The 17,431-nt window shown below is 39.5% G+C and overlaps 1 protein-coding gene across 6 annotated transcripts in view; it reads left to right on the plus strand.

Moving 5' to 3' along the window:
• The window catches only part of LOC128520167 (NACHT, LRR and PYD domains-containing protein 3-like), a 59,972-nt gene extending 42,808 nt beyond the window's left edge, over window positions 1-17,164 (plus strand). For 3 of the 6 annotated variants that reach the window (XM_053494263.1, XM_053494262.1, XM_053494261.1), the window contains 11 exons: window positions 1,667-1,809; window positions 1,923-3,699; window positions 4,468-4,641; window positions 5,365-5,538; window positions 11,325-11,498; window positions 12,096-12,269; window positions 13,795-13,968; window positions 15,551-15,724; window positions 15,812-15,988; window positions 16,181-16,222; window positions 16,464-17,164. In XM_053494263.1, the coding sequence (XP_053350238.1) occupies window positions 1,671-1,809; window positions 1,923-3,699; window positions 4,468-4,641; window positions 5,365-5,538; window positions 11,325-11,498; window positions 12,096-12,269; window positions 13,795-13,968; window positions 15,551-15,724; window positions 15,812-15,988; window positions 16,181-16,222; window positions 16,464-16,470 (3,186 nt within the window). In that variant the 5' untranslated portion in view covers window positions 1,667-1,670 and the 3' untranslated portion in view covers window positions 16,471-17,164. The other 3 variants (XM_053494265.1, XM_053494264.1, XM_053494266.1) reach the window with 3 other exon arrangements.
• The last annotated feature ends 267 nt before the right edge of the window (window positions 17,165-17,431 follow it).

Raw genomic sequence — 17,431 nt, forward strand, 5'->3', positions numbered from 1 at the left:
GAAAAACGATCAAGTCTTGGTTTACGAGTACCGAGTATCATGTATCACGCATGCACTTCTTGCTTTGATGCTAATCATCACATGATCACAACTGAGCCAATGGTTTCTGGAATAGACCAAACAAACTAATGTTGAGGGGGAGCAATACATTTGCATGAGCGGTAACATAAACACGGGCTCTTTGTCGGCGGCGCCTGTGCGGTCGACGCATTTATCCATATGCATAAAAAAGAGATGCAATATATGGTTTTCGTCAATTTTTATTTATTTGCGTACTGACTGGGCCAGCCCACATTGGCCAGCAGCCCACCGGGAAAAATCCCGGTGCTCAAGATGGCCAGTCCACCTAAGCACAAACAGAAAGGACGAATAAAGGAATGTACGAAACATTAACACCTTTACCGTCTTCAAATAAATAAAAAGTTACTGCATTATGTTTCAACACATCCTTAATTTACTTTTTTTTTTACTAATTATATTGTTAGGGGGTGCGGTGTGGAGATCTCACAAGATGTTTTACTGATTATAATAGGCCTGACGCAGGGCTTTAGATGGGGTCAGTGAAATAGGAGTTGTTGTGAGAGCTTATGACAGACATGGGAAGACATTTCCGTTTGGAGATAGCGTGGGATTATTAATTAATAAACTTAAAAGGCAACCAAACTGAAAACACAAAATAAACAGAGTTCCGCCGTCTAAGCGAGAACGGACGGGATTCTGAAAACTAAAACAAAAAATAAAAAAACTAAAGATGCTCTCGGGCTTATGCCCTTACTGAGGATTTATAGTAGGAAGAGAGAGAGTAGAGTTTGTGCTTTGTGCCCTTTAACCCGAGAGCGTGCGCTAAACTGATGCGTGTCGCTCTCCCTCTCTTTCTCGAAAAGGGATGACAGTAACTGAGTATATACTGTAGTATATACTGTACAACACGCGTTTATCAGCCTTTTGATAAAAACGCTGCCTTTTGTAAAGTGAAAGTACGAGCCATGGGTTTCCGCACAGCGATGTCAGTCATAAATTCACATATGACCGAAGAATTTCAGTCATAAATCCACAATCACAAATGTTGCTTACGGCAAGTCGTGGCACGCCGCGCGCTAAATTGCGGCATCTCGTGGGAAAACACGCGCAGTCTTAATGGCTACATCTGTAGGCAGGATAAATAAAATCATCCACAAGGCTGAACACCTAATCAGACAAATACTTGACATTGTGGAGAAAGTGAGGGAAAGGAGATCACTAAACAAACTCCTGTCAATTATGGAAAATCCATCCTGCCTACTACATGATCCCATACAGAGGTTCGCTGTCAGAAAGAACGGTTAACGATATCATTCCTACCATTCACCATCACACTGTAAAACCACTCATCTCTATGTAACAGATGATAATAGCAATTTATATACATATCCCATTATTTGCTGTCATGCTATGTGAGAGAAACAGCCTCTGTTGAGGCTATGCTCGTGTGTGATTATTTTGTCATCCATCCATCTATTCATCCATCCATCCATCCATCCCACCAGCCCTGTTTGGATAAAACTGGACATGCTGAGATAATCCATTTTACATTTTTTTTCTATAGACAACAAAATAGTGAAGCAGGCATAAGCAGAAAGAAAACATGTAGTAGCATTATGTGTAATCACAATTTCTTTTATTGTAGTTAAATGTTCCTGAGTCCAGGAGGAACTGAGAGGGAAGTGGAAAACCAGGAGGATCTGTACAGTGTCAGAGAGGCACTGAAGAAAACACTGCGCATCCTGAAGAACATAAAAAACACAGATCTCACTAACACAATGGAGCACTGTAAGAGCACTGAGCCATGACTTCTTTTTCTTGGCTCCAGTTTGATTTAGGCTTAATTTCACACATGATGTAAATTGATGATAATTAACTTCTTTTATTAATTTGATTATTAGATCTCACCCCTGTGTATCAGCAACAGCTGAAATCCAGCATGAGAGAGAAGTTTAAAAGAGTTAAAGAAGGAATCTCACAACATGGAAGCTCAGTTCTTGTGAGTGAGATCTACACAGAACTCTACATCACAGACAGTTGGAGTGGAGACGTCTGTAATGAACATGAAGTGAGACAGATTGAGACAGCGTCCAGGAGAGCAGCAACACAGGAGAAGCCCATCAAATGTAATGATCTCTTTAAAGACAAGTCCATCAGACGTGTGCTGACTAAAGGAGTTGCTGGAATTGGAAAAACAGTCTCTGTGCAGAAGTTCATTCTCGACTGGGTTGAAGGAAAAGATAATCAGGACGTCACCTTCATGTTTCCACTTCCCTTTAGAGAGCTGAATCTGATGAAGAGGAAACATCTCAGTCTGATTAAACTTCTTCATCACTTTTTTCCAGAAATTAAAGAATTAATGTTATTGGACTGTGACTCCTACAAAATCCTGTTCATCTTTGATGGTCTAGATGAGTGTCCACTTCCTCTAAATTTCCAGAACAATGAGAGATTGTCTGATGTGACAGAGTCAGCCTCAGTGGATGTACTGCTGACAAACCTCATCAAGGGGAACCTGCTTCCCTCTGCTCTCCTCTGGATTACCTCTCGACCGGGAGCAACCAATCAGATCCCTCCTGAGTGTGTAGACCAGGTAACAGAGGTACGAGGATTCAGTGATCCTCAGAAAGAGGAGTACTTCAGGAAAAGGATCAGTGATCAGAGCCTGGCCAAAAAAATCATCTCACACATCAAGTCCTCAAGAAGTCTCTACATCATGTGCCACATCCCAGTCTTCTGCTGGATCTCAGCCACTGTTCTAGAGAGAATGTTCAGTGAAGAAGAGAGTGGAGAGATCCCCAAGACTCTGACTCAAATGTTCACACATTTCCTGATCTTACAGATTGAACAGAAGGACCAAAAGTACCATCAGAAATGTGACCCTGATCCTCAGAAGACCAGAAAGTGTATCCTGGCACTGGGAAAACTGGCTTTCCAACAGCTGAAGAAAGGAAACCTGATCTTTTATGAGGAAGAACTGAGAGATTGTGGCATTGATGTCAGAGAAGCTTCAGTGTACTCAGGAGTGTGTACTCAAATCTTCAGAGAGGAGTTTGGGCTTCACCTCGGGAAGGAATACAGCTTTGTACATCTGACTATTCAGGAGTTTCTGGCTGCTTTATACACATTAATCTGCTTTATTATTGATAAGAGAAATGTGTTAGTGAAGCAAAACACAGGATGTTTTAATTCCTTCAGAAATCCGAACCTGTCTGATTTCTTCAGGAGTGCAGTGGACAAGGCCTTACAGAGTGAGAATGGACAACTGGACCTGTTCCTCCGCTTTCTTCTGGGTCTCTCAGTGGAGTCTAATCAGACTCTCTTACGAGGCTTAATGCCACCGACAGAAAGCAGCTCTCACAGCAAACAGGAAACAGTCAAGTACATCAAGGAAAAGATCAGGGAGAATCTATCTCCAGAGAAATCCATCAATCTGTTCCACTGTCTGAATGAACTGAATGATCAGTCTCTAGTGCAGGAAGTACAAAAGTACCTGAAGAACAAAAGTCACCATCCTCCTGATGGAACAAGACTGTCCACTGCTCAGTGGTCAGCTCTGGCGTTTGTGATACTGAACTCAGAACAGGAGCTGGATGAATTTAAATTGATAAAATATGAACAATCTGAGAAATGTTTTCTTAGGCTGCTGCCAGTGATCAAAGCCTCCAGAAAAGCTAAGTGAGTATTTTTATTTACAACCATAATACTGGATCATTTGTAGAATTAATAGAATAATGAACTGCACTCATCGGATTAATGCTTGTAAAAAGTTACTTTATTAATCGTTCTTTAAGCTTCTTTTACAGAAGACTGTAATGTCTTTCATGTTGTACTGTAATGTTTTTTTTATAAAAATTGTGAACCCATGAATTGTCCCCAGGTCTACCCAAACTACTGAAAATTAATGATGGCTGTGTAAGCAGAAAATCATGAAATGTAAAGAGTTTAAATTTGAATAATGCAGTAATATGTTACTCGAAAACACTGACCTTCAACTGGAGCTTAATGGGGCTAAGAATGCACTTTGCAATCCACATATGGCACCTTGATTTGTGGTGTCAGAGCATGTATCCTTAATAACACCTTTGTGAGAGAATAAAGTGGACCTATTCCCCCAAATAAATAAACATACAAACAAACAAACAAAAAAACAAACATGAAACTATGGAATAAGCAATCGGGGCAGATTTGGAGGTCAGCAAATAACAGTAAGCTGTTGTTTGTTGATGCAATGGTTTGCAGTGAAGCCCTCTGTCTTCCTAATCTTGGTTAGCAGTATTTATAAACTACAGTGTTTATAATCTTTCGCTTGGACAAGAGAGATTGTGGAAAGCAGACAGATGTCACTTCTTCTGTGGCCTCAAGTTCTCTATGTGAGAGAAACAGCCTCTGTTAAGGCTATGCTCGTGAGTCATCATTTCCAATTTCTTATCATTTCTCTTCCAGTCTGAATTACTGTAACCTGAGGAAGGAGAGCTGTAGAGTTCTGTCCCCAGTTCTCAGCTCAACCTCCTCCAGTCTGAGAGAACTGAACCTGAGTGGCAATAACCTGCAGGATTCAGGAGTAAAGCTGCTCTGTGCTGGACTGGAGAATCCACACTGTACACTGGAGATACTGGGGTACACACACACACACACACACACACACACACACACACACACACACACACACACACACACACACACACGTTTAATAAAGAACTGTTTGATTCAATGTGTAAAAGTTTTACTTAATTGCTAGAATTCATATTATTTGAGTCCTTTATTTAGGATTTACTAGGATTCATATTGACCAAAAAATTTACTAGGATTCATATTGACCTGAACAAAAAAGTGCAGTTCAATAGTTACTGGTTCAGTGGTTTCTTCTCCACCTAATTTTAAGTTTTTTTCTTAAAACTAACGTAATTGTCTCATCGGCATGTATTAAGTTAGTGTCTCCAACTCCATTTCTGCATTTGCTTCCATTTTCGTAAAAACAAGTGGATTTGTCTCAGATTCATTTTATATTTTTATTCTGACATCAGGAAGGTTTAGTGGTGAACTAGTATGGTGCTAGTGTGTGGTGTCCACAACTCCATGGCACAGGTTTAATTCCAGGTCAGAGGATTGCACAAGCATTGCTCTTTTAGTGCTGCCCCCAAGATTGGATAATTTGGGAAAGGTTTGTGCCAAGGACAGCATGCAGTCTAAAACCTGGTGATCTGCTGTGGTGACCCCAGAATAGTAGCAGATGAGAGAGAGAAATAAATACTGTACATCAGGGATACTGTTCATTGAACTGCTAGATGAACACACCTAATTTATTAATCACATTCATATATTACATAATTTCTCTTTCAGTCTCTCTGGTTGTGAAATGACAGGAAAAGGCTGTAGAGCTCTGTCCTCAGTCCTGAGCTCAAACTCCTCCAGGCTGAGAGAACTGAACCTGAGTACAAATAACCTGCAGGATTCAGGAGTGAAGCTGCTCTCTGCTGGACTGGAGAATCCACACTGTACACTGGAGAAACTGGGGTATACACACACACACACACACACACACACACACACACACACACACACACACACACACACACTTTAAACTGCAAATTTCTCTTTGTCTTGACTAAAAGAAAAGAGAAATTCTTACAAATATTACAAAAAGAGTAGCACACAATTTAATTAGCTAAAATATATTGGTTGGTTTCACAAACAATTACCAACAGCTGATTATTTACATTAAATTGGTTGTATTACTTTTAGCAGGCCTAAAAATCTGTGATTGTTTTATTAAAAACTGCTATGCATTATGTGGAACCCCCGAGAATGCCAGACATGGCCATGACATCAGCACTGTTCTGAAGTTCTAAACATTAAGTGATTAAATAAATCAATCACTCTTGTTATGCTAAATCACTTTTCGTTTTATCAGACATGAAAACAAACTCAGGCAAATCAGACTTGGACCTTAACTTTCCTGTAAAAAACATATTCTGGTGTTAAAGAATAATTAAATGGATTTTAATCGGACAGTGCCATTAGAATATCCAGCAGAGCAGCCGGCTTCCTGTCCCATTGAAACTAGGTGTAGACGAGGCTGCATTAACTTGTCCCATCATGAGCTAAAGATTATGCAGCCAACCGTATAAATTTTTATAGACTGTATAAGACACAAGAAAAATGCAGTTTAGGAAGAAGTCATCACAGTATTTAAATTTTACACATATCTAATGCCATGAATTGATGACCTGCTTGTTTGGCTATGCATGGCTTATTTATTCAACAATGGATTTAAGAGAATTTATGGGATTTAATTTATGATACTGTATATTGGCGAATATATTAAACTACAATGTTGTCACAGCGAGCAATCCAATCTTCACAAAAACCTTTTGAGGTTTTACTCCAGATGCCCTTTCTGACACAGTCCTCCCATATAAAAATGACTTTTCTACATCATTTAACTTACAAAAATCTGATCTTTGGAAATGGCTGTCTAAACTGTTATTTAAAAGTGATTAGATAAGATTTGGCTCTGTTTAGACTGACAGTCCAAATCTTACATTTAACTTAATAAAATACACATTTAACGTAACCCTACCCTCTGTATCCTCTTCTCTCACACAAACTAACTTCATGTCTTCTCTCACTGCACACACTGTATAAGGACGTAGTTTCTAGGGTTGGGTTGCTACTGTATTATTGGTGGATTGGTCCTAAATTATTTGGGGGCACCAAAGCTATTCTAGTGGATGGAGGGTGTGAACAGACTTTTAATCAGGTAAAAGCAGTTTTGTGGTGATACTGCGAGAGAAAAACAGCAAAAGAGACCACTGAGTACAGTCCCATAAAGGAAGAATGCCTTGCCTTCAAGTAAGTCATACTGTTAAGTCTGTTACTACTATCTGTTTAATGTCCTGCTCAAATGGCTTCATCATATAAAGGAAATATAGTGAGGTTCACTCATTGGTACTGTATTTGACACTTTGTTGTCACATGTTTAAGTTTAAGGTTGTCTACAGGTCAGGTGCACAGATGGCTTGGCAGATTTTCTTTCCTGTAAGGGGGAGGAGTCACCTGCAGGCCATAGAGTACCCATGAGAGTTGGGTCATGGTGATTCAAATAAAATTTAATTTGTCTCATACATAACTATACACCATATGACATGTGTTGGAATTCTTATAAGACGGTCTGTGACTTAATGGAAAAAGAGAATATGTCACAGCGTGCGCCTGTGATGGGCATGCGCCTCAATCTTTTGTCGCTCCTGGCAAACTCTGTAGGCTCCCTACATAGGTGGCCCCTGCTTCTGCAGGTCCATGAAGCGAAGGGACCCGCCCGGTCAGGCTGGCTAAGGTCAGGGAAGACAGCTAAGAGTTGTGCGGTAAAGCTATAAAAAATGGCATGCCAGCAGGGAATGTTACATGCCACAGAGAATTTTAAAGACGAAAAAAAATTGCTGCCCACTTTGATCACCGCAATGAGGATAGATAGCATGAAAAATAACTGCTCGATCTCCTGCAGAACCTTCACTTTGCCGAAGAGAAAAAGGCTGCCGAGCGGATCACCTCAGAGCCCCTGATCCCAGCCGGGCATCCATCTGTGGCTGCACCAAGAAAGCTGGGAGAGGCTGGTCTTGGCTCATATTGGCTGAAGGCTGTGTGTCGCCAGCCATGTCCCCACATTCCAGCTGGACACTGCCTCCGGACCTGCACATGCACACCTTCACTTCTTTCCTCACTTTTTCCCTTCCTCCCTTCTTTAACCCCTGTCCTTCCCTCATTTTTCTTAATTTTTTTTTCTTTTTTCCCATAAGACCTTGCCTTGTGTCCTGTGGTGCTCCCCATGCAAAAAGATTGAACCCATTACAAATGGAAGATTTTACAAAAATTTAAAATTGCACTAGAGAATATAATTAAACTACAATGCCCCTCTCCCCCGCCAGACAGAATAAAAATAGTAATATATAAAACACATACTGTAAGTTACCAGGATTTGTAAAGCATGTCTGTCCTGTATAGTGCTGTTCCCAAATTAGGTTGTGAAATCAAAATATTCTTCATGGTGCAGGAAAAAAAACATTATTATCATTTTTGAAGGATGGCTAAAATCAGTATGGATATCTGGAATTTCCTTTGGGATCAATAAAGCATCCGTCCGTCCGTCCGTCCGTCCGTCCGTAGTCCCACTCTGTTGGAGCTGTAACACTAATTTCTTTTTATAGTGCTGCTTCACCTCCTTTAGTGCTCTGTAAAAGTTGTATGAAAAGTCCATGTTCAAAGAGGCAAGTCCTGCATCGTAGGCAGTGTTGCAATATCTTAGAGCATTGCAAATGGTTTTATCCACCCATGATAGGGTAACAGTCTGATAGTAGTATTTTGAATAGTATTGCCGATATCAAGGATTGGTGTGAATCAGAATGGTGGGAACACTGAAGGATCAGTGGGAATGGGGTGAGATTAGAGCTGAAAGATAAGTGAGTGCATGGCTGTTTTAAGATGTGTAAGCAAACACCAGTGTTTTGAATTTAATGCAGGCAGCTACAGAAAGCCATTGCAGGGAACAGGGTGGTGTGGGAGAACTTACAAAGGTTAAAAACAAGCCGTGCATCTGTCAAGGGACTGAACTAGTAGCCTGTGTGGAGAGAAATGGGTGAATTCTTTAGATGTTGTGAAGAAGAAATCAACAACGGCAGGTAAGGTAGTTTATCTTCACTCTAAAGCGGTACTAAACCGCAGTGGAAACGCAAACCGAGTCGAACTGAGCCGTGCGGTGCCGTAACGAGGCATGCCGAGCCGAGTCGTACCACGCAGTGGAAAAGCGCCATTATATGTATAAAAGGTCTGACCATTAAAGCATAGTTAGTTACTGGTACTGAGACACTGACGCTGGATATATTAGTTTTCCTCCATTGGTTTGGCTCATTTCCTGAAACAGAAATTATATTCTCAAAATTCTAAGATCATTTGGCAAAACAGTGTTACAGTTTAGCACAACACTATAGCTCACTTGCAAAAGCTCATATCTCTCCAAAAACAGTTTACTCATGCATCAAAACTAATTCCTGTCAAGGAATTACTGCCAAGGAGATGGTAACTCCTTTTTTTATTGTAATGATCAACCCCAAACAAAGTAACTTCCATATATCAGAGCAAAAAGAAACTGTTTACAGCATAATAAACTGTAATATAAACACACAAACAAAAAACTAGAGTGCTATAAATAAAGCTGGAGTTTCATAACAGTTCTTCACTGCCCGCTGTCCTCACCCTCCTAACCATCCACACGCTGCAGTCTGTGTGGCCACAGATTCTTGTCCACATCACAGCGAATATTCTCCCTTGCGATGCAACGAGGAAAGGAACGGCGTGAATATCTTCACATGCAGCGACCATTGCATGGATCAGGGACCTCTGATCCTGAGACTGATGCTCATACACTCTCCACCTCCAAGCGGAGAAAAACTCCTCAATAGGAATGAGAAAAGGAGAGTAAGGTGGTAGGAACACCATGACCATCCTTGGATGGGTAGTAAACCAGGCCCTGATGAGTGGGCCACGGTGGAAATTGACATTGTCCCATACAATGACATATTGTGGTAGGTAAGGCCGTACGAGACCTCTCTCATTTTCAGGGATCAAATCAAAATGAAGGCGGTCCAAGAAGATGAGAAGCTTCTGTGTATTGTATGGGCCAAGACTGGGGATGTGAGTGGCCACACCATTCTCGATGATGTATTTGACAAAACTGTTTTTTTTAAAAAAAAACTCTTCCCAGTTGTGTTGGACTAATGGCACTTAGTTATTAACCTAGTTAACCCAGTGTAAGTATGTATCCAATGATGTAAACTTTAAAGCACTTTTTGTAAGTCGCTCTGGATAAGAGCATCTGCCAAACGCCTAAATGTAAATGTAATGTAAATGAAAGGGGAGGGGGGAAATCATCAATGATAGACTTACTGAAATGTTACAGTAAAACCCACAGTATTAGATTTACATTGGAGGCCCTAATTGCAGCTCTTTAACCCTTTTTCTTATTTTATGTTATATTCCTCAAAATAAGGATTATACTGATAATTGCATCATATAGTAATCTGCAGTTTTAAGGCAAAATGTTGAAGTCAGATAAATCAAATACTTTCATCCTGGATGACCTGGATGGACAAATCAGGTAAAGTGGGTACTGAAGCCAAAAAAGTTTGGGAAACCACTGTTTAACTGTAAAAAGGTTATAATGATGTACAACCAGTAACTGACTTACAGTACATGTACATACTGGTACCGCAGCGCTTTCACTCTATCAGAATTCCTCTCAAATGGTACCATGTAAATTTGCTTCATTGTCATCTAATGCTTCTTTAATGTCCGGTCAATTGTGGAGATGCTTATAGAGTTGACATTTTGGAATATGGCATTATCTTGTAGGATTGCAGCGCGGATATGTCTCAATGTGATGGCATTATTTGCCATCACCATGTTACAGATCTCTTGTTCTTGTTGTTCATCGAGAAGTTATCCTCTGCCACCCATGCAAGGTTGTCGTCCAATCCTAGATATAGAATTCAATGGACACTTCATTCGTACTGTATACCTTATGTATTCCTCACAGAATGAGTTACCTATGTATTTGTATTGTTGTTTTACACTCAAGAACACACACAGTGTGCAGTGTCCTGTCCTATACAACATATAATTCCATCACTCACTGACTACATACCTGTTTTCCCTGCGAAAGGTTTGAATGATGGAGGAGACTGTAGAGCGAGGCTCATTAGGCTGCACTCGGCGACCTGGCTCAGTTTAAGCATTTAGTATTATACTCGTAAGCTGTATTGTGACATCATTTCAGTTGTTCTGTGACATCATTCCACAGTGATGTAGCTGTATGTCTATCACGCACGTTAGTTGTTCAGTTGCTGTTAAGACACAGAAGGATACAGAAAGGTTTGGAGTACACAAGCTTTTGACCGTGATAACGTGATATTGTGAGCCACGTGAGACTGTAAGCTAAAGGATACAGTAAGATTAATTGTTGTAACTGTAATCTATCGAAGCTACAGAACACAGCAAGCGACTTGTCGTGACTACAGTGGGTTTATGCAAGAAACTGTAACAACCGTTGTACTTTGATGTTGGAAATAAAACAAGAGACAAAGAAATCAACGGACGTCTGGAGTCGTCAGTGACACTGTGTAACAAAAGACACGCGTCAGAACTTGTGAATAACATGCACGAACAGAGACCGTTTATCTCTTACCTCATTTATTATTAACTGACTCATTTATCAATCAGATGTTTATGTCCTATCGTTTCTCTTCCAGGCTGAGAATGTGTTATTTGAGAAAAGATAGCTGTAGAGTTCTCTCCTCAGTACTTGGCTCGAAGTCCTCCAGACTGAGAGAACTGGACCTGAGTTACAATAAACTCCTGGATTCAGGAGTAAAACTGCTCTCTGCTGGACTGGAGAATCCACACTGTACACTGGAGACACTGAGGTACACACACATACACACACACACACACACACACACACACACTGTAACGTTTGGATTTCAATTAAACCACTAGTTACTATGCTATGGGGTTGAGAATCAAAATACGGGTTTTTAAAAGACGCTTCCGGTATTGCGCAATCGAGGCAGAACAAATAAAGACGTGACACAATAAATTGAGTTGATAATACAAAACAATAAAAATCTTGCTACTTTTACAATTGTGTAGCATTTATGGAAGTGTATGATGTTCTGTCTTCTATAGAGTGACTCACTTGATTTATGTTGCTTTAACAGCAGTGGTCTATTCTCCATAAAACTAATATGTGACCATGTGATTCAGATTTACTTTCTAGGAATTTTTATAAATAAATCAAATACTATATCCCTTTAGGTGTCCTGTCTCTACACATATCCATCACCTTCTTGTTTTTAAATCCCTTATGAGCTATGATCCTCTGTCCCGGAAGAAATACACAGTCTCTTCATTTTATATGTTTATAACGAGACCAGAATCTTGTGTTTAGGGAGACAGTTTATTTCTCAACTAATTGAACACACCTTATTTATTATCCATATATTACATTATTTCTCTTGCAGTCTGTCCAGGTGTAAACTGACAGAGGAAAGCTGTAGAGGTCTCTCTTCAGTCCTGAGCTCAAACTCCTCCAGACTGAGAGAACTGAACCTGAGTTACAATAAACTGCAAGATTCAGGAGTGAAGCTGCTCTCTGCTGGACTGGAGAATCCACACTGTACACTGGAGACACTGAGGTACACACACACACACACACACACACACAATTTTAGCTAATTTCATCTTAAGTCTTAGTCCCAGAATAAATGTACCTGTTCTTTTATCATATATAGTTTATCTTATTCTATTTTTGTTTAGTCTAGTTCAAGTTAGAGGAACCCTTAAGTATTTTTGTCTAGTTTTAGTCAATGAAACCGTAACATTTTAGCAATAAGATTATTTTTTATTAACCCTACAGTCAATCTAGTCTAGCCTAAATCATTTCAGTTTTTTGACAAAATAATTATCTTAACATTTTAAATGTATCTTATCATCTGATGTTTTCAGCTACTTATAGTTAGTTATGTAACTATTACAGCAACTGCTGCATGTCCATATTTTTAACTACAAAACAAGAGGAGCAGTACGGACAATACAGTGTTTTAATTAAAAAAAAAATTATATGAATTTACACACTTGGACTGTTGTAGTGATCCCGTAGCTCATATGGGTCACAATTATTTGTCAACCTATTAGTTTAATGTGTTTGACAATGGTTTAACTAAAGAATAAAATAAAAGACATCACAACATAATTATGCTGATTATGTGGTAACATAATGATCCAGAGAGGCTGTAAAACTGGGTGATTATTATGGTATGCCTTGATGTGTCTCTTCAGGTTTGGGGTATTTTTCCCAGCAATTGTGTGCCCCCACTGTTTCCCCTCTGATATTATGACACATCAGCTTTTTTACTCTGGTTCAATATGAAGAAAATGCGCTCCAATATCAGTTCTTCTCTTTCGCCTGAGTAATACTGTTAAAGATGAGTGAGCTTGTATCATCCCGTTACTGCACATGCAAACTACTCCTGATACGCCGCGCACCGTGACCTGAGAAATACTGTTGCTCGTGCCATAATGAATGAATGAACACTGTATCGCAGCAGATTGTGGTAAATATTATGTGTTGACGAATATAAGGATAGATGTTATATTAGTTTTTTAACCACATTTTAGTCTAATCTTTTTTCGTCAGCAATATGTCATGCTGATTTTGTCACTGTCACTATTTATTGATTTCCGTGACGTCTCATCATTGTCTCATCTTAGACAGAGGAAAAAAGATTGTCAACCAATATTTTTCGTCATTAATTTTTGCTGGCGAAATTAACACTATGTAGCTCTCATGGAAACGTATGATGTGCTGTCTTCTATATAATGACTCACCTCATCTATGTTGTTTTAACTGTATTGGTCTATTCTTCATGAAACTGAAATGTGTCCATGTGATTCAGGTTTACTTTCTAAGAATTTTTATGAATAAATAAAAGACTATTTCCTTTTAGATCTTGTATCTCTACATGTGTCCATCACTATCTCTTTCTTGTTTTTAAATCGCTTATGAGCCGAGACACATGGATCTGTCCCAGAAGAAATACACATATATACTTCATTTTATATGTTAATTCTTTATTATTCTTGTATTCAGGGAGAGTTTATTTCCCAAATAACTGAACACACCTCATTTATCATCCATATATTACATTATTTCTCTTCCAGTCTGTCGGAGTGTAATCTGACAGAGGAAAGCTGTAGAGGTCTCTCCTCAGTCCTGAGCTCAAACTCCTCCAGTCTGAGAGAACTGGACCTGAGTTTCAATAACCTGCAGGATTCAGGAGTGAAGCTGCTCTCTGCTGGACTGGAGAATCCACACTGTACACTGGAGAAACTGAGGTACACACACACACACACACACACACACACACACACACAATCAAATTATTACAAAAAGCCTTAATTGTATTTATTGTGTTTGAGTATGAGCTGAGACATGTGGATCTGTCCAAGTACAAATACACTCTTTCTCCCTTTTTAAATACACTCTTTATATGTTTATTCTAACATCAGACACCTGTGTTCAGTGAGATAGTTTATATCCCAACTGCCTCGAGGTCTGTGTGCATGGAGTTTGCATTTTCCCACCATGTCTTTCCCACAGTCCAAAGACATGCAGATAAGGCTAATTAGCACTACAACATTGTCTGACTGAGTGAATGAGTGTGTGTGCCGTGAGATGGATTGGCACCCTGTCCAGGGTGTACCCGGCCTCATGCCCCGAGTCCCCAGGGATCCAGGCATAGATGATGAGGGAGTGGCTGATGGAACGCACTGTATTAAAGTAATGACATTTCCTTTATTAAATATACTTTAGAAGTAGAAACAAAGATAAACATAATCAAGGCAAAGCTAGGAAGCTGTGAATGTGTGCTGCTGTTAGCTTAACAAGGTACAAAAACACATCCTGATATCAAATTCAAATTTTAATTCGTCACACACACAACCATATACATTATAATATGCAGTGAAATGCTTACATCACTGTTTGTAACACTGAAAAGGAAAAAGGAAACAAAGAGGCAAATTACTAATAGAAAAGAATAAAATCTAAAATCTACAGTTTTGTTACAATAACATAAAATAAAAAAAGTAAAACTTAGAAATATATAAAGTATATAAAATGTGAGAATGTAAAAAAGTAAGGACTGTATAAATAAATTGTATAAAGTATGTGGAATGTGCAGACAGCAACAGTACAATGTGGTCATGGAGTGTGAAATGAAATCATGAGCATCAGTGATATTGTCCATCTTTAAAGCACAGTATTTTATATGAAACATAACCTGTAATATGCGTATGCTCGTTGTGGTTGGTTTTGATGTGTACCAACACAAGTGTGAAGGAAACATAGCATTTCCATAGCAAGGACATCTGCAGTCCTTCACAATCCTCCTGGGACTTTTTCACCATGGTGTTGATGTGGCAGGACCATGACAGCTCCTGTGGGATGTGAACACTGAGGTATTTGAAGCTGTCCACTCTCTCCACTGGGTTCTCGTTGATCTTAGAGGTCTGGTAGTTCCTCTCCTGCTTTGTACTCAAGTCCACTATCAGCTCATTTGTCTTACTGATATTGAGGAGAAGGTTGTTCCTCTGGCACCAGTTTTCAAAATTCCTAATCTTCTCCAGGTAGGGTGTCTCACTGTTGTCAGAGATCAGTCTGTCCATGACGGTGTCTTCAGCAAACTTGATGATGGTGGTGGAGTTGGTAGTGGCCCAGCAGTCATAGGTGTACAATGAATACAGCAGGGGGCGCAGAACTTAACCCTGGGGGCTCCAGTGCTCTTACTGTCTGTGGTTTGCCAGTTAGGAAATTGAGGCTGAGTGTCACATGCTCCAGCTTGGTGATGAGTGTGGGGGGAATTAAAGGAATTTAACATCAATCAGATATCCAAATATCTCATCATGTCTCTTCCAGGCTGCGTTGGTGTAACCTGACAGATGAGAGCTGTAGATCTCTGTCCTCAGTCCTCAGCTCAAACTCCTCCAGACTGAGAGAACTGGACCTGAGTGTCAATAACCTGCAGGATTCAGGAGTGAAGCTGCTCTCTGCTGGACTGGAGAATCCACACTGTACACTGGAGACACTGAGGTACACACACACACACACACACACACACACACACACAGTGTAGTAAGTGATGTTCACTGTAACTGTGAGATGTTTGTCTCTCTGCAGGTTGTCTTGCTGCAGTATCACAGATAAAGGTTGTGCTGCTTTGGCTTCAGCTCTGAGTTTAAACTCCTCATCACACCTGAGAGAGCTGGATCTGTTTAGTAATATTCCAGGAGAGTCAGGAGTGAAGCTGCTCTCTGATCTACAGAAGGATCCACACTGTACACTGGAGACACTACTGTGAGTAACTGTGCTTTTACATGAAGACATTCTGTCCAATCATTTAAAGGAAATACAGTATATTTCTTGTGTTCATAAAAAAAAAATTATAATTTATTTATTCTATTCGATATCTTTTGAGATGTTTGCACAAGGACACTGATGACTGGCAGTGTTTAACATGGTTATGTTGTCCTGTTCTGTGTCTTACAGCATCAATATGCCGTGTTCACCATGTAGATGTCCTTGGATATTGTAATTTGCTTAATTTTTTATTTTATTTTACAATATTAATATTTTATACAGAATTTGTAATATAGGATAAACAATGACTTTGATGACAAATGATGTGTTTTACCATAATTACTATATTACTATAGTACTGTGTTTATATATATATATATATATATATATATATATATATATATATATATATATATATATATATATATATATGAGTACCCCTGAGTAAAACCTTTAACCCTGTCTACTCCAGGTGGTGATGTACGATGGCTGATCTAGCACTCTGCCCCAGGCTCCTAACATAGCTGGGATATGCAAAGAAAAGAATTTCACTGTGCAGAAATGTGGATGTGACAAATAAATGATTTAATTTAATGTCCTATGTATGTTCCCATAAAGCCGTTTTTGAAGCGCGCGCACGTGTGTGTGTGTGTGTGTGTGTGAAAATTGTGCATGCATTTTTTTTTACCTGCTTTATAGAACAAACTAATGTAAAGCTGTAAGTTAACACTTGAGGTGACGGCATGATATTGATTGGAAAGAAATGTTATGACAAGAAACACCGTAAAACCTCACAAACACCAAAGGCTTCCAGTAATTATTAGAGACATAAATGGGTTTAATTGTGTGCAGCTCGTCTTCATGAAGCTCTCTGTGCAGTCACAGTAACACACGGCTCCTATAATCGAGAGTCTGTGCTGCTTCCAGTGTTGTGTTTCAACTCATTTCTGCACCATGTGTATAGAAAGTGATGTCATGGGGAGACACTATGGTCAATTAATTACCATAATAATATTAAATAATATTAAACCCATTTAAAACTCATGTCAGTGACAGGCCGAACTCTTCTCTGGATCTGTTTAATAAATGATTATTCTGTACATGTGTATCTTGCTATTTTTATGTCCTTCAGACATTTCAGACAAATTAAATAAAGAAACAAATAAAAATGTAGTGTTTAACAACACTGGTGTCTGTTTTGTAATTATCTAGTGTGTTTGGTTAGGTGTGTGTGTGTGTGTGTGTGTGTGCGCGTGTGTGCACGTGTGTGTTGAATGTAACAGAGCTACTTCGGTTCAGGTGTTTCCATGTTCGCCCAGTGTTCCCATCACCTGACCAAGGTGCGTCCTGGGAAAATGGAGTTCAACTTAAAGAAAACATAAAGGAACACAAAATGGACTCTGTGTGAATGGCTCCCTCTAGGGGTTATCTGTGACAAAT

The sequence above is a fragment of the Clarias gariepinus genome, chromosome 4 (assembly GCF_024256425.1).
Source record: "Clarias gariepinus isolate MV-2021 ecotype Netherlands chromosome 4, CGAR_prim_01v2, whole genome shotgun sequence".
Classification (NCBI taxonomy): Eukaryota; Metazoa; Chordata; class Actinopteri; order Siluriformes; family Clariidae; genus Clarias; species Clarias gariepinus.